Source organism: Medicago truncatula, chromosome 6 (assembly GCF_003473485.1).
Source record: "Medicago truncatula cultivar Jemalong A17 chromosome 6, MtrunA17r5.0-ANR, whole genome shotgun sequence".
NCBI classification, from domain to species: Eukaryota; Viridiplantae; Streptophyta; class Magnoliopsida; order Fabales; family Fabaceae; genus Medicago; species Medicago truncatula.
This window is the reverse complement of record NC_053047.1, coordinates 33,533,078-33,561,061: the sequence shown is the minus strand read 5'-3', so window position 1 is coordinate 33,561,061 and position 27,984 is coordinate 33,533,078. Positions and strand designations below refer to the sequence as shown.

Genomic DNA, 27,984 nt, shown 5'->3' with positions numbered 1-27,984 from the left:
GATGATCAGATCAAGTATCTCTTAGAACAGTTGTATAAGCAAGCCCAACCTTAGTTGCACACCCAACTCTAGCTTGTTTTTTACTTTTGTTCTTAGTAGCTTTATCTTTGTATCTTAACCTTCCTTTATAAATATTATCATTGTTTTTAAATCATATGTTCTATTGTTTTAACTCTGATGATATTTATTGTTTTTAATGTCTTATGCTCTGATACTTCTTGCTCTGATACTTCTTATGCTTTTATATGGTTATATGCTCTGCTACTCTTTCTTTTGTTTTTATTCTTTTTGTTGATGACAAAAGGGGGAGTAAATGTATAGTATTTATAAGGCACTGAGCCCCACTATAACCACTTCAAAACCTTTTTAAATACTTCTGATGTTATTTTTTTTATGAATATTTTATTGAAATTTAATTAATAAGAATAGAACTCAGGGGGAGCTTACAAACCTCACCTTAAAGATCTATTAGACTCAGGGGGAGCTTACAAACCTCTATCCCAGAAGTCAACTTATTAATTAGATCAACAACAATTGAACATTTTAAATACTAGTGTTTGTCATCATCAAAAAGGGGGAGATTGTTGGAACAAAATATGTTTCACAATGAACCTTATTGAGTTTTGATGATAACAAGGTATTAAAAATTGTCAATTGGTTATTACTAATTATTGTTCAAGTGTACAGGACCAAATGCTAGTCAAGTAATTTCAACAGGTTCTGGAAGAACAATGAAAAGCAAAAAGAATTCCAAGCATCTGAAGAAAACCGCTCCTGAAGTTCAAAGTGCTTCTGAAGTGATGACGTCATCAGAAGCAGAAGGTCATCAGAAGCAAAGTTTTTCATCAGAAGCTATATCATCACCAGAAGCTACATTTAATCCCTATATTCAAACTGAAGATCCAAAGTAGCTGTTTCTCATTTCAACCTTATCTAAGAAGAACGAAGAATTGAAAGGGAGGTATCAACGGTCATTTGGATAGCTCTGAGCAGTTGTCCTTCGTTAACAGAGTTGACAAAGTACAAGTGTACAACCACTACCTCCACTACTCTGCTTTGTCCACGCTACAAGACAAGACAACAGCTATGCCTGCAGAATTTGTGCCTTCAAGATGGGAATGAATTTGAAGCTAATCCTTCAAAGGACTACACCCAAATCAGGCAAAGGATCACTGGTGAATGATCAAAGGATTTCAAACGACTCTTTAGACGTGCTGATTATCTCAACGTCTCTTTCACACCTCTATATAAAGGAGTGAAGACTTGAAGATAAAAGATAGAGAGATATACAAGTTCAAAAGCGCCAAAACTCTGTCAAATTGATTCTACAAAGCACACTGAATTTCTGCACTGATTTGATACATCTTAGAAATTCAAAGTCTAGAGTCTTTATTGTATTGTATTGAGAACACCACTGATTGTATATCAAGTGTTCAAGTCAAACTCAATTCTCTGTATTTTTGTTTGATTAGAAGTCTCTTGCCTGCGTGCTTGAGCATTAGAAGTCTCTTGCTTAGTGCTTGAGCATTGGAAGACTCTTGCGTGTGTGCTTGAGCAGTTTTGTGAAGTCTCATACTTTGATAGTATTGAGCATTTGTAATCTTTGTGATTATAGTGAAATCTCCTTGGAAGTGCAAGGGGGACTGGACTACTTCCGTGTTGTGGAAGGAACCAGGATAATTGCTTGTGTCTTTGTTTTTCTTTTCTCTGCTCTGTTCTTTCCGCTGCATATCTGATTCTGATCATTTCATCAGAAGCACTCACAGTCTGCTTCTGAAGGTTTATCAGAAGAAGAATTTTTAGAGAGAAAAAGAAAACACAATTCAACCCCCCCCCCCCCCCCCCCCCTTCTTGTGTTTTTCTCACCTTCAAAAGATTATCATTGAAAATATAAGAGAGAACTGTTACACACTCTTTAAGATTTTAGGAATATTTAGAGTTGATTTGTGTAATCATTTTTACTATGAAGCTATAAAAACTTTTAATAAGTTGTTTAAATAGGATTTTAAGTTGTGTGTTTCAATGCAGAGTCTTCCCCTTCTTTATAGAGTTTCTTGACCTCTTGTAGTTATTATGACGTGTCCAATAGCCTTGTGCCACATGTCTTGAGATTTGGAAACTTTTGCTTAAAAGTCTTGATCAACATTATGAACTTCAAAATGTTCATGGGTTCATCAGGATACTTCATAATGTTGTTGTGTTCATCCGGATATGAACTTCATGAAGTTCCTAGGTTTATATGAATGAATGTTAGATGAGTGTTTGGGCTCATCCTATGAATGTTAGATAAATTATGGGTTTGTCCACGAACTTTGTTCTTCATACATACTTCAGAATGTTGCTGGACCAAAGCTTTTGTAGATGTGTCTTGGAACTTGTGCGGGAGAGAGGAAAGTGGAGTTGTCACTTCATGCCCATGCTATAGGGATTTTGCTGATACTGAACGTATATGCTCCCTTATGTGTCTAATTATAATTGAATCTGAATTGATCTTGCATTTTGCTTTTGCTTTTTGCTTTTTCACCTATTATACCTTTCTGTCAGATAAAGCATGTAGCTGAACGACCTTTTGAACTTCAGAATATTTGTGATCATCTTAATGATCTTCATCTGATGCTATCAAATATTAATAGTGAACTTGAATGAAGGGCATCAATGAGGTGCACTATGCATAACATCTAGGATGATTTTCTTAGAAGAGTATTCCTTTTGACTTTTATCCAAATTAATGCATGTAATCCTTGATTGATCTAAAGTCATAGTTGTTGAGGCAAAATCCCTAATTAATTTTAAAGATAATAAACTTTAATGATTAAGGATTAAATGGACTTTGATTCATTCCTTGGTATTTAACTTGTGCTCTTGAGTGTTTTCACTAAGATAGGAACAAGGTTTGAATCATACCAAGATGCATAAAATCAAAGGACATTGAATCCATGAACTAACTCTGAAGTTCAGAAAGTTAGTTCAGAATGTTGATCAGAAAGTTGATCAGAACGTTCTGATGAGAGTTCAGAAGGTCGTTCAGAAGCAACCCTGTTCAGAAGCAACTCAGTTCAGAAGGTTGTTCAGAAGCAACCCAGTTCAGAAGGTTGTTCAGAAGCAACTCAGATTTATCAAGAACATGAAGAGCATGCAAGTACACTTGACATGAATAAAAGGTCCAGAAAAGTACATCTGCATGGATCTATCAACAAATAAAGGCATGGACAAGGATCTATGTCAAAAGGATCTTTAATGTTCATCCAAGACTATGAACATTAAAGTACTAGGAATATTCCAAAGAGAATATTGTCCTAGATGATGCATTCACTGCACTTCAGTTGTATCTTACTATTAGGTTTGATTACATTAAAAGTTAAGTCTTATCAATCAACCTAAAGTAAGAACAAATGGAACATTCTGAGATCAGAATGTTCACTTCTGCACATGCTTCCAGCCATGAACAGTGTAGTTGGTGGAAAGATGGAAAAAGCTAGCAAATGAGATCTTGCATCAGAGATAATGTGTACTCTGAGATGAATCAAGCAAATCTCCTTGAAGCATGGGCCTGAAGATTGCAGATCCACTATCCTCTCTCTCCTGCACCAAATCCAAGACAGATTTGAATCAACTTTATCCTACTTTTTCAAGCAACTTTTGATGCATATGGAGAAGTAACTTTTGAAGGATAAAACTTGAACAAATCTCATGTCACGTATTGGATGGACCCAGAAACTCATCAGACATTCATCCTTGATGAACCCAGATGAAGAACATCATGAATATTAAACATTCTGATGGTCAGAATGTTCAGCTCAGCACATGCTTACTTTATGAACAGTACAGTAGGTGAAAAGCAAAAAGCAAATATGTCTTGATCAACAAGAGATAGACACATATGGGAGTTGGTACAGTAAAAGGACCACACAATCCCTCAAAGCATGGGCATGAAGATGCAGAATCCCACTAAATCCTCCTGCACCGGTTCCAAGACAAAATCTGGGAAAGGAACATTCTGATGTATGAAGAAAAGTCCATACATTGGTTATTGTCCAGAATTTCATATGAAAAACATATGCATAGCCCAGAACTTCATGTGTTCATTCATACATGATGAACCCAGATGAAGAACATGATGAACCTAGATGAAGATCATCATGAACACAACAACATTCTGATGTTCATCAGAGATCAGAATGTTTGCCCAGTATTTCAAGTTAAAGCTTGTGGGACCCAGGACATATGGCATAACACCATTGGACATCCTAAAACGGCTATATGAGCCCAAAGACTCTATAAATAGAGATCAAGGCATTAGCAAAACTTGCACCATTGCAAAGCATACAAGAAAACAACAAAGATTGTTTGAAGCTCTTGCAAAACTGAAATTGATCAATCTCTAAGGCTTTCGTTTACTTAGTGCAAATCGATACTCTTTGTTATCTCGTGCAAAGATAACTTTCTTCTTCCTCCTCCTCTGTTTGATTGTCAAACATTCAAACTCCACACAAATTGCAAAGCATACAAGAAAACAACTTGATTGTTTGAAGCTCTTGCAAATTGAAATTGATCAATCTCTAAGGCTCTTGTTTCCTTAGTGCACATCAATACTCTTTGTTATCTCTTTAAAGATAACACTTCCTTCCTTCTTCTCTTGTCTGATTTCAATCATTCAAGCTTCAAACATGTTGTAAAGTCTCATCTAGCTTTAGGGGTACTAAAGTGTTAGTTTGAGCTAAAGGTGCAAAAGTCTAAGTGGGTAACTTAGCAAGAAGAAAAGAAAGTCTCATCTAGCTTTAGAGGTGCTAAAGTGTTAGTTTGAGCAGAAGGAGCAAAAGTCTAAGTGGGAAACTTAGCAAGAAGAAAAACAAATCTCATCTAGCTTTAGGGGTACTAAAGTGTTAGTTTGAGCTGAGTTTGTAAAAGTCTAAGTGGTTAACTTAGCAACAAGGTGCAAGCCTGCTGAGGCTTAGAGAATACAGAATTGTAACTGTTCAGGTGAACAAAGATTGTAAGGTGCAGGATTTGAGAGGTTATCTCAAGCATCATAGTGGAAACTCTCACAAGATTGTGAGGAGTGGACTAACCCACATTGGGGGAACCACTATAAACTCTCCGTGTGTTGATTCTCTCTTCCCTATACTCTTTACTTACTGCATACACAACACACACAAACACATTTACTTTATTAAACTGTTTTTGCAATCAGACATCAGAACGTTCTGAAGTCTGCTTTTTAACTTAACCATTCCAAGTTTCAACTTGAGAATCAATTTTAAGTTACAGGTTTAATTTTTAAAGGGTCACAATTCAAACCCCCCCTTCCTTGTGACTATTTTATCTACTTCAATAGTACTTTTATGCACTTTCTTTTATGACATGTGAGCCTTGTATGTTCTTGATAATGTAAATTTATTTATGGGCTTATTCTTGATAAACCTTTAGAACAACCTTCTGAAATATCTTCGAACCTTCTAAACTCTAACTAACCTTCTGAACTATTATTGGGTTCATAAGCTTTAATGTTCTTTGATCACTTGAATCTTGGTTTGATTTATACCTTGTTCATGTCTGAGTTAATCACTTAAGAACATATGTTAAATACCAAGAACATCAAAGTCCATTAATCATTTAATTACCATAGAGTTGAAATCCTTTTCTGCATATGATATGTTCATATCACGTATGTTCTTGCATGTTCTTGGTATGCACATTGATTTATGGGTTTGTTCTGATGAAACTTCTGAACAACCTTCTAAACCTTTTATGGGTTCAGATGTGCGGATTAGGCAAGTGTGCCAAATCCTTACCAATTAATATATTCTTCATTCTTGAACTATATTCTTATTTCCATTTCTGCGTAGTTGTTATATATGGCTATTCAATCACCTTCGTCTACCTCATCCTTTTCCTATGGACTCACATACCAAGTGTTCCTCAACTTCAGGGGTGATGATTAAAACCGCAAGTGCACGGTTCTATCGAAGTAATAAAAAGAGTATCATTCCTACATGGAGTTATGAATTCAATTAACTTTTAACAATGATTAGATTGAAAGTTTAGAAGGTAAAAAGTTGTATTTTTGTTTAATTAAAAGAAAATAACAATAATAAAATAAAAGCGCCTTGGGATTATTGGTTCGTCATAGTGACAATTCCTTCACAAACAAACCCTAAACCTAAACTTTATATTGGACCTACTTTCTAAAGACAAGTTTCTCTTAAGCGTATCAAAGTTTCTCTCAAAATCATTGAGTGTGTTCCTCTAGCAACCACGCCTATTCTCATGGTTGATTGTTATTAGAATCCTTGAAGAACGAAACTTTATGTGTCTCAAGGTTTGCTAGACTATTCTCATATTTCGCAATCATTGTCTAATTTCACTTGTTCCAATATCAAAGCTCCGCGTTCGCTTTATGAATTGATATTTGTGATGATGAATTAACAAATACTATCCCTCCGCGTTCGCTTTATGAGTTTGGTATTTGTTAATTCATTATCAAAACGGTGAAATTAGATTAGAAAGTGGATTTATATAAAATTAGGGTTTATGGTTTGGTTTGATTAGGATTACATCACTAGACTTATCCAACAATCCCAAGACAAGAAGAGTCTACTCACTCACGTTCATTGTAGACATAGAAGAGAAGAAGAAGAAGAAGAAGAAGAAGAAGAAGAAGAAGAAGAAGAAGAAGAAGAGGAAGAAGAAGAAGAACATAAAATAAAGGTTGATCTTTTTATTGAAAACAATTGTCACTTATTATTTCAAGAACAAAAGATGGTTTTACAAACTAGATGACTGATCTATTTATAGTCTAACATTGACTTGAGCCCCAAGAATTAAATCACTAAAGTGTTGCACTAGAAACCATAGGCTCTAGGTCTGAAATACTAAAATAGGCAGCTTTGTCGAAGAAACAAAAGCAGCAAAAGGGTAAAAGGGGTGCGCCACTTGTTATATTTTTGCACAAGATCTTCAAATTCTTTGCACAAGATATTTTTGTATCAGATCTTCATATTTTTGGCACGAATTAGCTCCAATTCTCCTTTTTTTTTGCTCCAAGACTCCATCTTTCAAATATTTGTTCCTAAAATAAAATAACTTGCAATAATTGCGATTTTGATCCCCTATTAAAAAAACCCACTTTCCAACCCTCTAACTTTACTCCCTTATGCAACTTTGAGGCCCCCATGAAAAAGCCACATATACATCATAGTGATTAAATAAATGAAAAAGAAAAAGAAAAGAAAAAAATGGAAAAGTTCGATCCGTACAATTCTCCATAACCATGGGTAACTTTGAGACCCCCTCACTTGAGTGCTGCATAACCATGTTCTCTCTATTACTCTATTACCGTTCAATTTTCCATAACCGTTCTTCAAACCGTTTCACCGTTATCAAATAATCAATTCCGATTTCCATTGCTATGATGCTAGAAGAAGATGAAGAAGCTCTCGTTCACGATTCTCGTTTGAAGGCTCAGCCAACTTAATAATAGTACCAATCTTCATAAAACACATAATTTCCACAAAAATCTAGAAGTTGTAAATGATATAGCAAGCAATCAGCAAATATAATGCAAATCTCAAACAAACAGAATGCAAATCCAAAATTTTACATGATTTAATTGTAAATTGAATGCAAAAACAGTAGCAACAACATCAAAATACAAATTAAGACTTAAGTAGCAACAAAAGCAGTAGGTACAGCATGTAGCAACAAATCTAGTAGCAGCACACCAACAAAATGCAAATGCAAAAGGACATTGAAAAGAGGATGAAGTATCCGGATTGGTGAACTCTGCTTAATATGTTTGAGTTGTTGCTAGGCTCTCAAGTTTGTGATTGAATTTTATCTTAAGTTTGTGGAGATGTTACTAGAGGAGTTTGAGTTATTAGATGGACTGATAGCAACAGCTTGATCATTAATCTTACTTATCTAGCTAATATAAATTTTTGTACAGGGAGAGAATCTCATAAGTATTGCTATCTTTGCTTTTGGAGGATTAATGTATTGGTTTATGAAGCACGGATACTCCTCGATTAGCGTGTCTCGTTGTCAGACACGCGTCGATTTTTGACAGAGACACATATAATTATATTGAATTATGTGATGTTTACAAATTATTATCGGTGTCCATGTGCTTGTGTTCGTGTTGTTTCTAGTTTTTGTTATGCATCTGTGCTTCATAGGTATTGATTAATTTTGGTTTTTTGTTTTCATCGAGCTTTATTTAGAGATAGACATGTAAAGTATGTGTAATTGATGGTTGTATCTTTGTACTTTATATAATCCTTTGCACATCTTGTGTTTGGGTTAGTTTATTAATAAATTTTGCCTTCCAAAAAAATTATTTAAAAACAAGTGAGTAACATTTTTTTTAGACCGATAACAAGTGAGTTACATAGCCAATTGGTTTAAGTCCACTGCTAGATACAAACATGAAACATAGCCAATTGGTTTAAGTCGACTGCTACTTTTTTTGAATCAGGGAAATTTTATTTGAGGCCAAGCTGCCAAAAGCAACAAAACAAAAGCGCCGCCCGTACGCGTAACGCCCCGGAAAAACACCGCCAAACTGAACAGAAACAGCAAACAATAAACAAATCTAGTTGATCATCATATCAACATAGCTAAATCCTAATAGGTCTTTTATTTAAAGAAAACCACATCAGTAAAATAAAAGGTTCATAAACTGGTACATAAAGATGTCTAGTTGATTATCACATCAACATTATCAAATCCAATTGAATCATCATATAGTCTTTACAAAAGTATATCAAACAAGTCTCTAAAACAACATTCTTAGCTCCTTCAACCCTGATGATTTTCCTGTGAAAATAAGAAAACAAAAGACAATTAGTTGAAAACTCAAAATGTATCTACTAACTAAATATTAAATCACCTAAGAATAATGTGTCATACCATTCTTGGCAATGCAACTGTTACTTCATCATTGAGAACATTTGGGGTATTTACTGCTTCTCTTTGTACAGTAGCAGACTTAAAATCACAACAAATACATAACAATGAGAAATAATGCTAAAATAGAAAGAAAAAAAACATTATACAAATTTGATGAAGTTAAAAACTTCTAACCTTTTTTACTTTACAACTAGATGTTCTCTTACGACCTCTCTCGATCCCACTCTTTATTCTTCTTGGAGCCCCTTTTGTATTTGCTCTTTTAGGATCACGCACTAGCTTCACACGTAAACTGCTCTGACCAACTTTTTCCTTGTCGATTTTCAAAGAACGGTTGATAGTTGCACATTGTTTCAAAGTTTCTTCAAGTGCATGGCAAGCCAAATTGTAACTCTCAAAACTTAGCGATCCTTCTTCGAGAAATTCAATAGCCTTTTGATATAAAGAATCATATCTCTCCTTACTAGAACACACATCTTTTTTCATTATCCTTGTATGATGCTTGCTTCTAATATCCTTGGTCCATCTTCTTAAAATATAGTGTGATGGGACAACACAGACACCAACAACTTGGAATGCCATCAATGAATGTCTACAAAGATACCCATTATACTCAAAAAAGCGACATAGACACGATATTTCCTTCTTCGAGACATCACACTCTAGAATAAACTCGTCATTTTTATGAAAGTCGAAAATTGTAAAAGTGGCAGTAAGATTATCATTATGCTCTTTCACAATACGACATCCAGATAATCCCAAAACTTCAACTTGAAATTTCTTGACGATTTATGTGTATATATCCTCGACATTTGCTTCTCAAAAGGTGATGGAGTCCTAAGAACACGTTGCTTGTGCCATGTCTTAAAATCAGCTTGCTTTTCCGCCTCTTCTCTATCATGTAAAGCAACTTTATATTTTTCGACAAATTCCTTTAATGTTGTTTTCTTACATACATATTTGTCAAAAAAAGAATTAATGCTCTCTGATCTTTGAGTTGTTGACAAGCCACCAAAAAATGTATCATTCATGTAAACAGGAACCCAATGTTCACGTTCTTCATATAAAGAGTGAATTCAATCATCTCCAAATAGATCAAATTTTTCCACCATTTCATGCCATTTATCTTCAAATTGTTGTTTTGACCAAGACTTATATATGCATATGTTGAGATATCTCATGAAGTCTTCGTCATCTCTTAAAACATGACTAAGCTTCTCAGGCACCTTTCTAAGTATATGCCAAAGACAAAATCGATGTCGAGAATTTGGAAATACCTCTTTAATAGCCTATTTCATTGCTCTATCTTGATCAGTTATGATTGCATTTGGAGGTTTTCCACCCATTGCTCTAAGCCATATTTTCATCAACCATATGAAAGTGTTCTTAGTCTCATCTGAGAGTAATGCACAGCCAAGTAACCTTGATTGAAAGTGATTGTTTACACCAATAAAAGGAGCAAATGGCATTTTGTACTTATTTGTGATATATGTAGTATCAAATGAAATCACATCTCCAAACTCTTGATAGTCTTCTCTACCTTTTGCATCCACCCAAAATACATTTTTCATGCGACCCTCATCATCCATATCAATTGCATAAAAGAATCCTGGACTTTCTTCTTGCATGAGCATAAAACAATCCAACATTGCATTTGCATCTCCAGATTCTAAAGCCAAACGCCGACCTTTATCTAAATGGTTTCTTACATCTTTCTCCAAGCAACCAATGTTTTCATATCCTCCATATTCTTTGGCCATTGTGGCAAAAAATTTGCTTGTTCTCACTCCAACATGGTGCAAAGTTTCAATAGAATGCTTTTGAGCTTTATTGATTCCTCTATGGCAAGGAAAATAATGTGCATATGCTGGAAAAAGTTTGTGATTGTGGTCTTTAATGAAGCTATGAACAATCCATTTTCCATCACAAATTCTTTTAACACATAAACTAGCCTCACATCCCACCTTCAAACAAGGACGTGGATTTTGTGAACTAGATTCTCGCTTCTTGCCGTATCTCGTGCAAGCATAACTTACATCAATAAACTCTCTAGAAATCTTTGAACGACAGCTATTTTTAATTGATATCCCAAACCCAACTGACTTAGCATAATGAGTGTAGAACGAATAAGCATTTTCTTGTGAATCAAATTTCATTCCAATGTTAGGCTCTTGACCACCGTTAGCCTCTAAATCAACGGTACATGAATCATTGTCATCAATCTCCTTGATAGCTTGCTCTTCATTCCCATCAATAGAATGTTCTCCATTCCCATCAACAACTTCCATTAATTCCTATATATATATATATATATATATATATATATATATATATATATATATATATATATATATATATATATATATATATATATATAACAAGTAATGATAACTCAAAGCAACAAGGAATTAGACATAATGTAATAAATAAAATAAACATTAAAAAGAATTTATTTGGGGAAGTTGGTAACGATGAATGTGTACAAAGATAAAGATCTAAAACTAATTGCCTAAATCCCACATATATATTATAAGGCTAATATATTATATTTATATATTTATAGTTCCATCAAGTACCATACTAACAAGTAATGTTTACCTTACTTTTAAGAGATGATGATAACATATTGCACTAGTGTAACATAGAAATTTGGTGGACGTGGCTTTGAAACAAATGTTGCAATGAGTGCAGCGGTGAGAAGATTTTACAATATAGATAGATGGCGCCAAGGTATATTTTGTGGAAGAAAGAGTCTATTTTTACGGGAATTGTGGACAAACGTGATAGCAGTTAAATGCCACAATATAAAATAAAAATAAAAATAAAATTATTTCTTTTCAACTTGAAGAACGGGTGATTCGGTAGACCACTATCAAAAAAGGGTGACGTGGCTTCATATATGGGAGTGTGTTAAAAAGAGTTTGACAGAGAGTTTGTCAATAGCATTATCCAAATTAAATATCTATAGCCCCATGTTTGAGGAATATAAGACTTTGATATTAAATCTAATACATATAGTCTCCCAGGTTTGAATCATAGTCTTTGTAGTTAATATGAACCATACAACTCCATTTAAATCCATATATACTTGGTTATTAAAGTAATGTCCTACCCCTGTTGAAGTAAGACATGAAAGCATCAACCATCGGTACAAACATGTTGTTTTATATCCTCCAGTCTCACTAACCATCAACCCTACAAACTTCAAAACCAATTTCTCACTATAGTTTTAAAACTGCAGTGTTTCAAAGTGCTTCAATACTATGAAATTATAGTTACGGTGCAGTCAATTCAAAAATTAAATTGTTCCGATATTTAGGAACTGATATATATAATATATTTCATCAATAATTTAAGAGTGACTTCCGGATACTGCAGAGGGATATTCTGTGAGAGATGCATATGATTTGTTGACGATAGGGGAGGATTCTCAGATGGGATTACCTTTTGAGTTGGTGTGGCATCCTCAGGTTCCTTTGAAGGTTTCAGTTTTTGCGCGGCGGCTTATTCAAGATCGTTTACCAACGAAAGCTAACCTGGCGACTCGTGGTGTTATTTCCGCAAATGATATCTTTTGTGTGTCTGGTTGCGGTCATGTGGAGACAGCTGATCATTTATTTTTATCTTATAATACGTTTGCATCTCTGTGGCAGCAGGTGCGCGATTGGATTGGTATTTTAGGAGTGGACTCTATTATCATTACAGATCATCTGGTGCAGTTTACTCATTTGGCAGGTGTTGGTAAAGCTAAAAGATCGTTCTTACAACTTATTTGGCTTTTGTGTTCTTGGGTTTTGTGGAGTGAACGTAACAACCGTCTTTTCAATAAGTCCGTTCTTCTTGTCCCTTAATTGTTAGATAAGGTTAAATTGTTATCTTTGGGGTGGCTTAAAGCTAAAAATGTTGTGTTTGTTTATGGTACGCAGAGATGGTGGTCAGACCCTTTTGCTTGTTTAGGCTTGGCTAGCTAGTGTTATCTCTGGTTGGTGTATTATTTAAATTCTTGTAACTTTTAGTGGTTTCCTAGGCACACCTTGTGCTTGGGGACTGCTATTTAGTGTGTTATTTAATTCCATTTTGATTTCTTCAAAAAAAATTAAATGAATAAAGATAAATCCAATATATTGAATACAAATGTTAAAATCCACATGATTGTACCTTCATTATCAATAGAAACATAAATTAAATACCTATAGCCCCATGTTTGAGGAATATAAGACTTTGATATTAAATCTAATACATATAGTCTCCCGGGTTTGAATCATAGTCTTTGTAGTTAATATGAACCATACAACTCCATTTAAATCCATATACTTGGTTATTAAAGTAATGTCCTACCCCTGTTGAAGTAAGACATGAAAGCATCAACCATCGGTACAAACATGTTGTTTTATATCCTCCAATCTCACTAACCATCAACCCTACAAACTTCAAAACCAATTTCTCACTAACTGGAGATAGGAGCCATCAATCCTGCACATGTTTGGGCACAATAGTTTTAAAACTGCAGTGTTTCAAAGTGCTTCAACACTATGAAATTATAGTTACGGTGCAGTCAATTCAAAAATTAAATTGTTCCGATATTTAGGAACTGATACAACCATATCATGAATTATTTGTATCATGATATAAAACAGCACGGGTGATAAAACTTTACTCAAATAATTTTATACTAATATAATAAATAATTGTCTAAAAAGAATATTAATTATTAACGTGATTGGAAAAGAAAACTTAGTTATCGGAAATGTGTTATCATTTGTTATTTGACAGGTTGAATTCAATTCTTAAATATTCGACAAATAACTATTTGGTAAGTTGAATTCAATTCTTAAGATATTTGGCAAATATTGTGCTTAAGGTTATCCTTCGTGTTTTTTGAAAGATGAATTGAGAAGCCATCTTATTACAATAAATATAAAATGCAGACTTTTTTATACAATAAATAAACTTCATACTTAATAAAAACAAAACACTAAAAGAAATATATCAAAAAGTAAAATCTTACACAATTAAAATTTGAACTTAGTCAAAAATCGTTGTCGATAATAGCTTCAACATCTACTTCACAAATAAGTAAGTATTTGTTATGCTTCCCACGAATCATAAATCCTTTATATCATACTTTTAGTTACTATCACTTCTAAGAAGTTTAATCGGATCGGTTTATGATATACAAATTTGATAAAGAATTAGATACACAGTAGGCACAGTAAACCAAATTGGGTATAAAAAAGACTAAACCTTGAGCAAATAATAATGTTTAAAGTCTTTTATAAGACTATTTCTATGATTCTCCAATTAAGGCACAATAGGTGGTGTGTGATAAACAGGACACTTCCACTCATGTAACAACTTTGAGGACTTAGGTAGCCACTGCCTTTTATATTCAGCTTTGGGATCAAATTGTGTCCATCAATCTGTCCCAAAAATATACCATAATTGTTGGGATCTTTTTAAACTCCGAAATGGACATAATTTAATGAAAAATATATGATTTAGCATCAAGATAGATCTTAATCCACATGCTTCATAAGTTAGAGACAAATAAATGGTTTAACATCAAGCTATAGAAACCAAACTAAATTTGTGATAGAAAATATTCGCAAACGAAAAAATAGCAGCCTAATCAACACTTAAACACTAAGATATCAAAACAATTTAAAAAGCACAAAAAATGTTGGCCTCTAATAAACAATAGACTATTGCAAGTGCCAACATTATACAACCATTAATTTTGTCCAAAATAAATAAATTAACATCCTACTAATAGTAAATGCCAACATTACAGTCTATCAAATCTTTTCACAACCCTAACATCAAATTAAGTATGTCTGTACATATTTGACCATAAACAAAGTGTATCTAATGTCCCGATTTATATAAGACTTCACTAAAAAAGATTGCAAAGGACATATTCAGACTAAAAAAAATAACAGTTGCAGTTGCATGTAAGAAAACCGGTTCTTATTCATGTACCCCATCATAACAGTTGCAATTTCGTATCATAGTGAACTCAAATCCACCCTTACATACTGTTTCAGCTTTGTAACCTTCCATTGATCCCCATGGGTTGATTGTCCACAAACCAATAGTTATTTTGTTCTATCCCATCAATCTAATTTTAAGTTTAAAAATGACGATGATCTACTAAAAGTATCTAATTACTTGTACGTATCATGCTAATATATTTCATTGATCATAGCACATAAGCAAGATGATACTTTTAATTACTAGTGATACAACAAAATATCTATATTTAAGTTGCTCTAGTGACTCCGAAGGTATAATGAAGTATACATATCCATCACATGAGTTGCAATAAAGGCTTAATGAGAACTACAGATAGGATCTTTCCTTAGTTCATAGAACCGAAACAGCCAAAAAACAAGGACATCAAAACATGCCTAAGATGCTTCAATAGATAAATGAACCTATAAGTTATAACATTGACAATTAGAACTCGAAACAGACACAAAGTAATCAAAAGACTTACAATTTACAGAGGCCCTCAGTATAAATCTATATGTTAACTTGCAGATGCTCCAAAATCGTGACAGAAGCCACATGTCATGCTCAAACAAAAACTTCCATAAACAATCAAAAGAAATCAATCCAAATTATCAAGAAAAAATCAAAAAATTCCAAATGTTTCTGTAGTTATATCCCAAGATTACAAACCAGATAAAGAACTTTAGCACAAATGGAATTTCAATTTCTATTTTCAATCACAAAATTTAGTTACATTATATCAAAACTGATAAATGTTTCTAGTTGATACAACAAACAACTTCACAACTTCTAAGAAAAAAACACAACAAATCAGATAAAGAACTTGAGCACAAAATATGAAGGATGAATACTTACTCATGATGATGGGGAAACAGTTTCAAAGAGATGGTGTCGATTGCTCCGACGCAGTGGAGCTGTTCATGAAATTAGTGAAACAGAGAGAAATACAAAATGAAAAACATTCAATAAAAACTTAGGATATGAAGAGCCTCTAATGAAAAATAAAATTAACAGTTTATAGGAAGATATCCACTAACATTGTGTAAAGAAAGGCCAATGAGGTTGAAAACGAAGCACAATGTCAACCTTTACTTTCCTCTTCTCAATTTCAGATTACTCTTCTCAAAATGGTGGCAAGGTAGAGCTATAAAGTAAAAAAAAATGAAGAAACTATAAGTACTAAATTTGATGGAATAGTTGCAGTAGCCTAAGTATATTTATGGAAAATTCATCAAACAAACAAACAAACAAAATCTCTCAAGTCCACTCCAATCAATAATAGTTAATAACTCGGGAGAGAATGAGAGATTAAAAATGGATTTGATGTTATTGTTTTTCTAACTATAACAACAGCAACAAACCAGAGGGAGAGAGTGAGAGATTAAGATAATGGTTCTATAATTTGAACATGAACATGGATCAAGAGTTCAAAAACTAAAAATGGATTTAGAATTCTTACCTTCGCAACGGTCATGCTCTTTTTCATCAAATCGAATCTTCATAATCACTGTGGATATTGATTTCTGATTTGCGAATTTAGAAACAGAAAGAGAAGATGAAAAAGAAAGACTGGGAGATTGAATTCGTAGAAAGAGAAGAAGAAAGAGAGAGTGAGGGATTGAATTTGATGATTTGAATTTGAATTGAGTGAGGTGGGGTAATGAGAATTGTCTGCAAAATTTTCACTATCAAGGTGAAAGAGAGATTTTCCAACGTGAAAACAGTGAATGATTTTGAAAAGAGGAGAGTTTGAGTGCTGGGCTTAGCATAGTTGGGCCTCATTTCAAATTGAACATTTGTTTTTTTCTTAATAACACACCTGAAAATGCCATTTCTTAGAGGGAAATTAACACATTCAATTTTTTATGAACTAAAATGAATTTTGATGTTATTTTTATTGTGTAAATTTGAAATTGTTATGGTTTTGTTGTCCCTATTACTATAAGTGATGGTAAAATGAGATTATAAAATATGATGATTTATTGTAGGAGGCTTAGAATTTTGACACATTGGATTGGGGCAAATTTTTTTTCCTATTTGTAGCTTCACATTTGTATATTATTAAGATAAGATTCAAACGTAATATTTCCCTCATTTTCTAGAACAAGTTATTAGGTGTACACATCCAAACTACACAAATACCATATGCAAACTACCCAATACAATCTAAATTATTCAAAATCCATATCCTTTTTCAAAAAGTAAAACAAGTCATAAGTGATATACATCCATCCACTTGTAGAATGTCATATTCTCATACACGTAGCACCCCATATCATCACCTCGTCATTTGAAAAAGAAAATTACTCATCAATTCACTAGCAAAATACGCAAAATACATATTGTGTCAGTGTCAAACATGATATGCATCCTACACCGGGATATAACCGATTATATAAATCATTCCAACTAGAATAACACGATACAAATTATCAAATAATATCTAAAGAGTATGTGTGTATAGTTTTTTGCAATAAAAATGATTGAAGATGTCTTCATCTCCGTCTGTTTAAATGTGCGTAACGTGCAAGCCAAGTCACAATCTGAAAGTCACTTCCATATGTTCGATCTTATTATGACAATATACTATATCTCACCACTCATTAGATGGAATGAAGCCACTCAGAAGGAATGAAGCCACCGTAAGCATGCCATACATTAGATTTATGGAGTAGGGTGCTTCCGTGTTCACAATAACCTCCTCAATAGTATTCTTGGCAACAAAAAAATTGAAAACAACGTGGTCTTTAGACCCATCTGTTTGAATGTGATTCAAGATAAAATTATCGTATCAATCTTAACACCACATGTAACCATCAAGTGAGAATTGGAAAAAAGAAGTTAATGTTTTATGCAATGGGCTTCAATATTGTTTCAGTGTTAGATTACATAAACATGTAAATAGAGTCTTCTTCATAGGAGAAAAAAAAAATTTGCATGGTAAAATAACGTTAACAAAACCACCTACAAATATTGTTGATTAGGTTTCTCATTTTAAAAGTGACTCGATAGCATCGAGATTAAGATCAAAATTCATGCGAACAAAGTTCAGTGACCAAACAAACCCACAACCAAATAATAACTACATGTCTATTTCTAACGATTCCTTCGTATAAAATAAAAACACCCAAAAAATAGTAAATATTGTAATTCATAAATAAAGTAAATTATACAAAGTTTTTTAGAAAAGATTTATTACAAATAATAATAGTAGTAAAAACTCATTATAAATAGAAAAAATGACACTACAGAATTATAAGCTGACATTGTTCATTTACTTCATCCTTAAGCATCTCGTGAATAACATTCTTTCCTAACCAACAATCACCACCACATGCATTAAAATAAGTTGTCCATCTACCACCTCCAAGATAGACTCTCTCACTAGAATGGAAAGTCATTTTCTTAAGCGAATTTGCACTCTTCAATAGATGAGTAGCTAACTCAAAAACATTTATGGAGCAAACACAGCCGAGAAACTCCACATATTTCAAAACATTATGAGAAAACCCCTCATATTCGCTTTTCTGCCTCTTAAATCCAACCATATGTGAATGTTCCGGATGAAGATTTTTAATCTGAAAATTAAAAATAACGATACATTTATGAGAATTTTAAAATTCCATTAGCATATAAAACTAATCCACAACTTATTCATTATTTTAATTGAAATACGATGTTGCTTATTATGATAGATATTATGTTTGACAAGGTCAAACTATTAGCTTATAAGATACATGTAACAATTTGATAATGTGTACTATCCTTTCTTTCTTTTTTGACGTTGGTAATATGTATTATTCACATTCATAATGTGTAATATATTTTTACCTAATATATAAACATTAATGTTAGTATATAAGATTTTGTTCAACTTGTCCCAATGAATATTTATAACATATCTAACTGTTATAATTTTTTTTTATCATGGATAACTAAAGATATTTATCAAAGTTGTGTATTAGCATATGTGAAGTGATTGACTACGACGTGTATTTATAAACCGATAAAGTATAACTTCCATACAAACACACAAGACTAAAATAGAGTTGTTTGATAGTGGTTTTTGACTTAAATGCACTTTTGGTTGCCTTGTTTTAGGAAAAATAAAGTTTTGATCCCCTATTTTAAAATCCAACTTTTTGGTCTCCCAAATTCAATTGTATGCGTTTCGGTCTCTCACCCATTTTCAATATCAATTAAAGGTTTGATCATTGATTTGGGATTTTTGGTTAAATAAATCTAATTTACTATTATGAAAAAACATTCAGAGAAATTTGTTTATTTTAAAGTATATGAATTTTAAGTTAGTGTTGATATTTAAAAAGAAAAAAAAAATTATTCATCTTTATTTATCTACTCTTACATGTGTCTAGTTTCAATTGGGAAATAGCAAAAACAATACCTATCGTACTGCAGCTAAGTTTTAAAATAAACTTCTAGTTCCATTCAAGACAAAAAAATAAAAAAAATTTGAATAACTTACACTCAGTAAGTTTTTGGAGATGCGTAGAAGTCGTTGCAATATCTAAAAGCCAAAAGTAGTCCATACTAGGATCACATGCTCCATCAATATGTAAGTCCAATTGTCTAAGATTTTGAAACCGAACCAAGACTTTCGCTAATTCCTTTACTTGTTTACAACAATGATACTTAAGTGAATTAAAAGCAGCTAGTGAAAAATGTAATGGAAAGAAACCTAGACACTGTTGGAATGTACTATAGTGTTGGAATATCATTGAGAGACTCACTTGTAAAGTGCCGACGATCATAGCTAAATTCTCAATATGTGGTAAACTTGCAATTGGATCAAAAAGGTGTGGTCTATTCTCTCTCTCTGAATGTATCCCAGAAAACCTTCGATAACCTTGGAGCCGTAAAAGAAATTATCCTTGTGGTGTATCCAGTATATTCAAAGGATGAAAGATTTAATGCATCAATAGATATATCAGAAGGAGAGTCATCCACCCAAACACTATCAAGTATGATCAAATGACGTAACTTCGAATTGGTAATTTGTGTTGAACTTGTGAACAAGCAGTTCTTAAGAGTGACAACTTCAAGTTGAGGACATTCAGAAAACAAATGAGGCAAGATGTTTGTGGATAGATCAATTAGTAATGCATCAAACTTAATTGTTGTTACGTTCGTCAATCCAGATAACCCTATACGCTTTGAAAACGAAGCACCTCTAAAGCTAAACTTGGATAACATAGGAGCTTGAATGTTCATTTGGTGTACTACATGTTCTTTAAGACAAGAATACTCAAAGGACAAGAGACTTGAGGCAATGATAGTAATAAGATTTCGAGGGTAAAACCCAACATTAGCAATGTTCAAACGAAGCAATGATGGGTTGTTTATTACCAACTTGGAAGTGATTTTACAACCATCAAGGGTGAGGTCAACAAGGTGGTTGCAATTTGAACACAAAGTCTTAAGGAGTGTCTTCTTCACAAAAACTTGTTGCAACACAAGAGTTCTCAAATTTTTTAATCCAGAGAAGTATCTGCGTTTGTCTATGAGGCAGTTTTGTAGGTGCAAATAGGTCACAGAATCATTCTCAAGTAAGAGAATAAGGGAAAATCTGTATGGCATAATAGAAATAGTAGTATTAGTTGTTTCAGAAGAGAAGAGAAGTTCAATATGTTTGGCACCATTAGCAATTCCTTTGGAGATCAATCTATCAATGACATCCCTATGTTCATTACATAATGGAAATTTTACTCGAATGGAACGGATGATGGCACCTTTATAATGGAGCATAAATTGATCCAATCTTGTGGCAAATTCAGATTGAAAGTGAAACATTTGAGAGAGAGGACGGATTTGTGACAAGTCTTGATCTGTGTTATAGTCGGACATGGTATAGAGATCGAAGTTAAGGTCCACCCTTAATCCCCATTCGTGAATCCATTGTTTGGACAATGCACTGGTTTTCACCAAATCTTTCAAAGCTAACTTGGAAAAGATATAAGATATAATATGATCAGGCAACTAATTTTCAAGCTTTTCACAGCCCTTCATTGTTGCTGCAAGCACGCGATATATATGATAACTGTTACGTTAGTATTTGGTCCCTTGCCAAGACTAAACATATATATTATTTCTGTGTGAGGCTAAATTAAGAAGCGCAATAGAATTTTCTTAGAACAGAATTGTAACAAAGCAATAACAAATTCAAGAAGCAATTAATGAGAGAGAGAGTAGAAGAAACAACGAGTACCTGCGAGTTTCAATCGACTGAGGATTGACATGCTTCTTGTGTTGCGATGAAGAAGATGACGACGCCTTGGAAGAAAAGTTCGAGTCAATATTAGGATTACTTCAGGTTTATTTGTTGAAAATTGCTCTTCTCCCAACAAAAACCACTCTCTTTGAATTGGATGGACGAAAGTACCCTTGCGTGACGCTATGTCCTTTCAGTGTCCCAACAAAGACTGTCGAGGACAACCCAATTGACTTAAACCTAGGTTTATGTTCCACAAATATCTATCAGATTCGACTCATGTGTAAAAACAAAAAAAAACAAAAAAATCAGTTTGATTATAATGTATCTAGACTATTCTAAAGAATATATGATTTACATCAATATGTTTTTGTTATTGAATTTTCGGTTTTGGAAACTATTGGTATTAATATTTTTAATAACAATATATGATTTTTGTATACATAGTGAATGTTAAGTTTTGCCTTTTTTTTTTAAAGAAGTAAATGTCAAGTTTTGTTGTAATTTTTTTCCTACTATTTTTCTTTACCAAATTAAATAATTTTAAACGTAATTTAATTTAATACTAATTTTAACTAGGTACTTTTCTATAAAGTAATTTTATCCTTGAATTTGTAAAAACAATTATTTTATCTATATCTAAAACTTTTTTGAGTAGATCAAACCTACAATTTAAGAGTGTTTAATAATATGCTTAAATAATTAAGGGTCTGTTTGTTACAGATTAAAATAAAAGTGATTTTGACATAAAATAATTTAGAGATTTTTAGAGATTTTATGAAAAATTAGAATTTATTTTGCGTTTGTTTATCGTAATAAAAATCACTTATTTTAAACAAATAATTTAGTTTATTTGGATACAACTATATAAAAGAGATTTTTTGTTAAAAAATTAGTTTAATATTTTGAATTATATTTTGTCTCTACTCTAAAATGAAATTATTTTTTAAGAAGATGCTGGTTAGCTTCTCATTTGTTGTTTTTGTGGTTCTAATATTAGTTTTTAGTGCTTTACCATTGGAAGAAAAAAAAAATGAGTTAGCTTCAAGATGATTTAGATAGACGAACCGCAAAATAACCTTTGGTAAAGATCACGATTTGAATTGCTCTAACTCACTAGTAGTAACCAACAATAATGCCATTACTACAGTAATTCTTCAGAAGAGTAAACTAATGTCAACCACATGAGTTCTATATAGAGCTGATTATTCAGAAGAACAATCACGTCATGACTGTGAAAGAACTGGTATAGTTTATAGAGTAAAAGGTGGCAAAGGAACAAAATCTGCTTACTGAGTACACCTGAATGCCAAAGGATCATCAACAATGTCCAATGATTTCCCATTTAAAATCAAGATTAAGTACCACATTCTCAACAGCTTAGGAAAGAACAATAGGTTTGCCACACAACTGCTCCAACTCATCTTCTAAGATTTTGTATAAATTTGCTTTGTTCCGCCTATATATCCAAGCTTTAGTAACCTGATCCCAATCAAACCTAGACGGACCACTGCAATAGAAATGGGAGACTTTTAGACAGGTGGAAGAGAGTGTAGAACTCGTAGAGAAATAGATACTGTCAATATGCAAGTCTCATTTTTATTATTATACCTATTCTGTCCTATGTTTTATGTCAATGGCCGTCTAGTTTAGGCAAAGCAGATTAAAACAACAAGCATGATAAAATAGAAAACTATTTTCCTAAAAAAAATGCACGTCAAGAGGATCAAACTGTATTCTACTTAAAATAAATCGAACTGCACTTAAAGCCTCAAAACCATACAAAGGCCTTTATTATGTGAATAAGGTCAAAAGGAGAGCCACCACAACAGGCTAACCCATTAGTAGGAGAACTCCCAAGACTTGTCAGTCACATTTATCAAGTGCAAGGTAGATAAACTTAAGATCCTACTTTGGATCAGGAAGAAGTCCCAAGTTGTAATTTATGGGATCGTTACACAGACTGTATTATCCCACAAATTTCACAAACTCATGCATATACAAGTAATAGCTCCAGATAGCAAATACAAAAACACCGAACACGGAAGAAACAGAACAAAGCACAAACACACAACACAAACAGAGGAAAAATGGACCGTGTCAGAAATGAAGAGCAGTCGCAGCAGCGCATGGAAAAAGGAAGATGAGTGGCCGTATAGCAGGGGAGAAGAACACGTAGCAACCTCTCTGTAGAACTGGAAAGGAAGCCCTTGCATATGGATAACGGTAAACGGAGGGATCATATCAAATAAAGAACCCACAAACAAAAATTAGGGCTGTTGAACAGCAGTCGCAAGAGGCTTAGGAGTTAGGATTACAGGGACAAACTTAAGTGACAAGGTTTAGTTTTTGCACAATCTGTGTGCTTTTTCTAATATGGGTTTTAAAACTTGACCCTCACAGAAGGATCACAAAAACACATTGCTCATATCGAGTTCAAGTTTTCGCAAAGGGAGAGCTCATCTAAAAGACTAGACTATTAGATGGGAAAACTCCTTTTAAGTTTCACTTATTAGGTGAGACTCTCCGACACGAGAGTCTTAGAATCCTCCAAAATGATAAGAAAATTCCCGTGGCTACAATCGATGATAATTAATGTCACTTAAAGAGTTAAGGCTGAATGCGTCCTACTTCTTTATTGATAATCAAAATAGCATTGAACGGAGATACAACAAGAGTAAGATATCGTTTCTTATGGTACAAACAGACAAGATCGGTCTGCATATATTCTTGCTACATAACAAGATAGTAACATCTCTCAATGCAAAGAACTAAACCTATATTTTAATAGAATTGCAAATATTAAAAATTACTACTATACTCATTTCTTCCGTGAGCTCAGATTCAATTTACATAACAGTACTTTCCTCCTGAAGAAAAACATTAAAAATGAACCCTGATAAAATATTGTATATATCCTCAATTTCCTCAAGTTTTCCAATCCTTGCTTCTTTCTTCTCCACCAATAAGATAAGAAAGACCAACATGCGAAGGACAAGAAACACCAACATATGTAAAGCTTCAATTACACAGGGTTTGTTGAAATTTGGGGCCTAACTCATTCTTACAAAACCGGTTCATAAGGTGAGGAGTGTCTCCTCTTTATAAACTATTATCATGAGTCTTATCAATCCGATGTGGGACTTGGGTTTTTCCCAATACACCCCCTCACGCCCATCACTCCTTTTAGACTTGGTGCGTGGATAGGTAGGTGCCCTTTGAATTCAACAAGCTCTGATACCATGTTGAAATTTGGGGCCTAAATCATCCTTACAAAAGCGGTTCATAAGGTGAGGAGTGTCTCCTCTTTATAAACTATTATCATGAGTCTTATCTATCCGATGTGGGACTTGGGTTTTTCCCAATAGGGTTGCCTTAATAAATACACAAGTATTAACATATAAATAGCCTGTTTGATTAAAGAAGATTGTTTACAATACTAATTGGATTTGTTATCTCCAGTTCATATTTAGTAATGATGTCCTAGGAAATATTAAGTAAGCATGGATATTGTAGTTTCTATGAAGTATTCACATGCCATATACTTACTATATGAATACTGATGGCTAGTAGAGAGTAAAACCTGATATAAAAAATATACATCTTAAAAAAAAACCATATATACAATAAAATACCTCACTGGTGAAGAAAGCCAAAGTTGTCTGTTTGGTGTTTGTTTGTTCAATACATAGGTGCCCAACTCCCCAAGTTTGACAGTCAAAACATCATTCTGAAAAGGAAAGCCATGTTAACAATTAGTATATCTCCCACACAGACACCGGGATGATGCAACTTAAAACTAATAGGAATAAATTATTTAAAGTCTTAACAGGGAAAAGAAAGCATTTAATTTTCAAAAGATCAAACTACTTAACTGAGTTTCATCGATAAAAAAGGTTATCAAGTTATCGATGTGATTATTTTTGAAATAATCACATACAACAAGATAGCTTCCGTGTTGTCTTCTAAAATACATAAGTTGTAAGATATTATCTAAGAAATAATTTTAGCTGCTTGCTACCTATCTTCTATAAAACTATAACATACTCTCCAAATAAGTTTCTCACCGCATAGTCTATGTCAAATCCATCAAGGTCGATAAAGTCTCCATAGTCCTGCCAAGTAACAATAAACCAAAATAATAACCAATGCAGTTTAAACTCTTAAATAATATGAAGTGTAACATCGTCACTGTCAAGTTTCCATCACAACCAATACTAACTTTATCGAAACTCATTTGAATTTAAGCATAATTGTATCAAAATTCTATATTTATCAAATAATGTTGGCAATTGTTAGATCAAATACATAATTTGAAGTGGATACCGAGATTGTCGTATCATATAATAAATTTAAGTTCGTGTAAAACTCAAAACAGTGCTAGAGAATAAAAAGGGCAACCCGGTGCACTAGAGCTCCCGCATATGTATTGTGGACTCGGCCAGTCTATGGAATTCACCCTCCTGCAGTAGAGAACTGCATCCATATTAATCATTAGCAAATAGCAAAAGCATACCAGCCATTTGAAAGGAATAAACAAAACATAACATCTATTTCAATCAACACTACGCATTAATGGCCCGCAAGGCATTAGCAATTGCCACTGACATTTGGATTTTCAATAATATTATTTTAACACTTTCCTTATTCAAAAAAAAAAAAAAACTCAAATTCAGAGGGACAAATTTTAATTTTTTTTTTGCTTTAAAAAAAAAAGTATCTAAAAAATCAAATTTACAGAGTTTTCACGGATCAAATGAGACAAAGGGACGAAAAACACAAAAGGATGTGTCATACGTGTAATCAATAGGTGCGGGGGCATTAGATTCATCAACAAGACTGGACTTTCGAGAGCAGAAGCTTCTAGAAGAAGTTGAGAAACCCAATATTTCTGTTTGTTTCGCAGAATGGAACGAGGATCGTTGAATGGAAGATGAAGAAGAAAAGGAGTATAAGGATTCTTGTGACTGTCGCAAGAACCTGAAGAGCCTTCTCTGCAAAAGCAGCTTGGAGGCCATGGCTTGGTTCCTGCAGCTGTAAATATTATCACACAAGTAAAGGACTAAATACAAAAATCAATACTCTCTATTACTTTATGCTAAAATTTAACTTTTTCAGCTTTAAAATATAGACACAAAATCCACCGTTCCACCCATTAAAACTCATTAAAATCAAATTAATTCTAACATTATAGACAAAACTTGTTGTTTGGGTAAGGATAATTTAAATAACATGAGGATTAGGGAGGATACTTTTTTCGCACCTTTTAGATTCGAGAACAATCCAGCATGTTCATCGTAACGTTTCGTTGCGGAAAGAAGAAGACGAAGTTGGAAGACAGTTTTGGCCTAAGGTATTTACAACAGTAGCATTCTTTTTAGCAACAAAAACATGCAGAAATTTTTACCTCCTCGATGTTATATTTACAATTACTTAGCTCTAGGATTAATCCCCATTAACAGAATTTCTCTCACTAGATTCCTATCAGCTGCTAGTCAGATAATACAACATTATCATCACTTATCATAAACTTACATCACATCACTTACAATATCAAGATTTGCATATAAAACTTCCTCAAGAAAATTTCGAGTTCCATACAAAACTTCCATCTTCTACCTAATTAAATCACATCAAACACTTATACAACCCTAGCACGTAAACAAAACTCATAGAAATAGAACCATTAACAGTTAAAACCAAAGTAATTGTTAATGATTCATCGCATCCTTTTTCATGCAAATTATCAAGCAAGTGATATGCACAAAATTTATAGAAATAGAAACATTTACAATTAAAAACAAAGTAATTGGTAATGATTCATATCATCTCTTTTCATTCAAATTATCAAACAAGTGATGTGCATAAAACTTAATCTTTTGTTTTGCTCCAAAATGAAACAAACTTAGAACAATAAATAATTAAATACAAACACACGTACATACAAAGTCTTTTCTTTTCTCACCATTAAAGTAACAGAAATTTAATCATTCAGGCATTTTGTCGAACACTTGGAGCACATTAAAACAAAATACTTGAATCAAATTCAAATAGAGAAGAAATGAGAAATTGGAGAATCGATTGGCTTACCTTAGCTTATCTAACAACAAGGACGAGATAATACAGACGTTAGGGTGAGGCGAGTGAGTCGTCAGTGAGAAGAGGAGAAGAACTGAGATAATATGATTCACATCAGAAGAATTCAAATACTTGTTGCTGCTTAATTCTTTGTTTTGAAATCATCTCATAGTTATTAAAATTTGTAAATTGCTCCCTTATATATATATCCCGTCATTGGTCGGTCATCTCGTTAAATTTTTAACATTAAATATCTAAACTAGATCAATATCGTAGATGATGCACCATAGACTTTATTAAATTTTTAATTTTTTTTCAAAGATTTAAATTTTTAATTTTAACTCTTTGATTTATAAATTTTAATAGTTATGAGACCGTTCTAATGGAGGGACAACAATCAGGTGTTTATTAAACACGTTATTTATTTTTAAATTTAATAATAATAATGAGTAGTGATGTACCAAAAAAAAAATGAGTTGTGTTATTTGAACAACCATTTTTGACAACTACCATGACAACTTCATTTTTCTCTCTTTCTATTGGTCAAAAATAAAGGAGAGAGAAAAATGAAGAGAGAGAATAAAATTATAATGTGAGTATGAGAGAGAAAGTTGTACAAAAATTGCCACAAAATGGTTGTACAAATATCATTTCTCAATAATAATAGCTTCCAGGTTGGTACGATTCACTTGTTGTGTGCTTCATAACTTTTGATCGGTTTCAAACGTACATTTGTAGGTCATTTGAGTGGTCCAAGT

At 33.0% G+C, this 27,984-nt stretch overlaps 5 protein-coding genes across 5 annotated transcripts in view; 1 reads left to right on the top strand and 4 right to left on the bottom strand.

The window, feature by feature from the left end:
• Positions 1–27,984, bottom strand: part of LOC11422231 (disease resistance protein RPV1) — a 112,701-nt gene that overhangs the window by 40,233 nt on the left and 44,484 nt on the right. The window lies entirely within an intron of this gene.
• On the bottom strand, positions 10,197–11,195 carry LOC112422844 (protein FAR-RED IMPAIRED RESPONSE 1-like). The gene has a single exon (XM_024786539.1). It carries the CDS (start codon positions 11,193–11,195, stop codon positions 10,197–10,199), a length of 999 nt encoding a protein of 332 aa, XP_024642307.1.
• On the top strand, positions 12,342–12,758 carry LOC112422843 (uncharacterized). The gene has a single exon (XM_024786538.1). It carries the CDS (start codon positions 12,342–12,344, stop codon positions 12,756–12,758), a length of 417 nt encoding a protein of 138 aa, XP_024642306.1.
• LOC120575849 (uncharacterized) lies at positions 18,055–21,133 on the bottom strand. The gene is made up of 2 exons (XM_039826567.1): positions 19,406–21,133; positions 18,055–18,497 (listed from the first exon to the last, which is right to left on the bottom strand). The coding sequence occupies exon 1, from the start codon at positions 20,782–20,784 to the stop codon at positions 19,744–19,746; it is 1,041 nt and encodes a 346-aa protein (XP_039682501.1). The 5' UTR covers positions 20,785–21,133; the 3' UTR covers positions 18,055–18,497; positions 19,406–19,743.
• On the bottom strand, positions 22,229–26,760 carry LOC11414642 (frataxin, mitochondrial). The gene is made up of 5 exons (XM_039827087.1): positions 26,698–26,760; positions 26,129–26,182; positions 25,216–25,308; positions 24,784–24,878; positions 22,229–22,658 (listed from the first exon to the last, which is right to left on the bottom strand). Exons 1-5 carry the CDS (start codon positions 26,758–26,760, stop codon positions 22,529–22,531), a joined length of 435 nt encoding a protein of 144 aa, XP_039683021.1. The 3' UTR covers positions 22,229–22,528.

Excerpts from the sequence above, each read along its gene's own strand:
- LOC112422844 (XM_024786539.1), bottom strand. The coding sequence starts at position 11,195 with ATGGAAGTTGTTGATGGGAATGGAGAACATTCTATTGATGGGAATGAA.
- LOC112422843 (XM_024786538.1), top strand. The coding sequence starts at position 12,342 with ATGGGATTACCTTTTGAGTTGGTGTGGCATCCTCAGGTTCCTTTGAAG.
- LOC120575849 (XM_039826567.1), bottom strand. The coding sequence starts at position 20,784 with ATGTCCGACTATAACACAGATCAAGACTTGTCACAAATCCGTCCTCTC.
- LOC11414642 (XM_039827087.1), bottom strand. The coding sequence starts at position 26,760 with ATGGAAGTTTTGTATGGAACTCGAAATTTTCTTGAGGAAGTTTTATAT. Across the intron at positions 25,309-26,128 it reads TTGCAGAGAAGGCTCTTCAG|TTTAAACTGCATTGGTTATT; the intron begins GTTCTTGCGACA and ends ATTATTTAAGAG. Across the intron at positions 22,659-24,783 it reads TGGCTTTCTTCACCAGTGAG|TGGTCCGTCTAGGTTTGATT; the intron begins GTATTTTATTGT and ends TTTCTATTGCAG.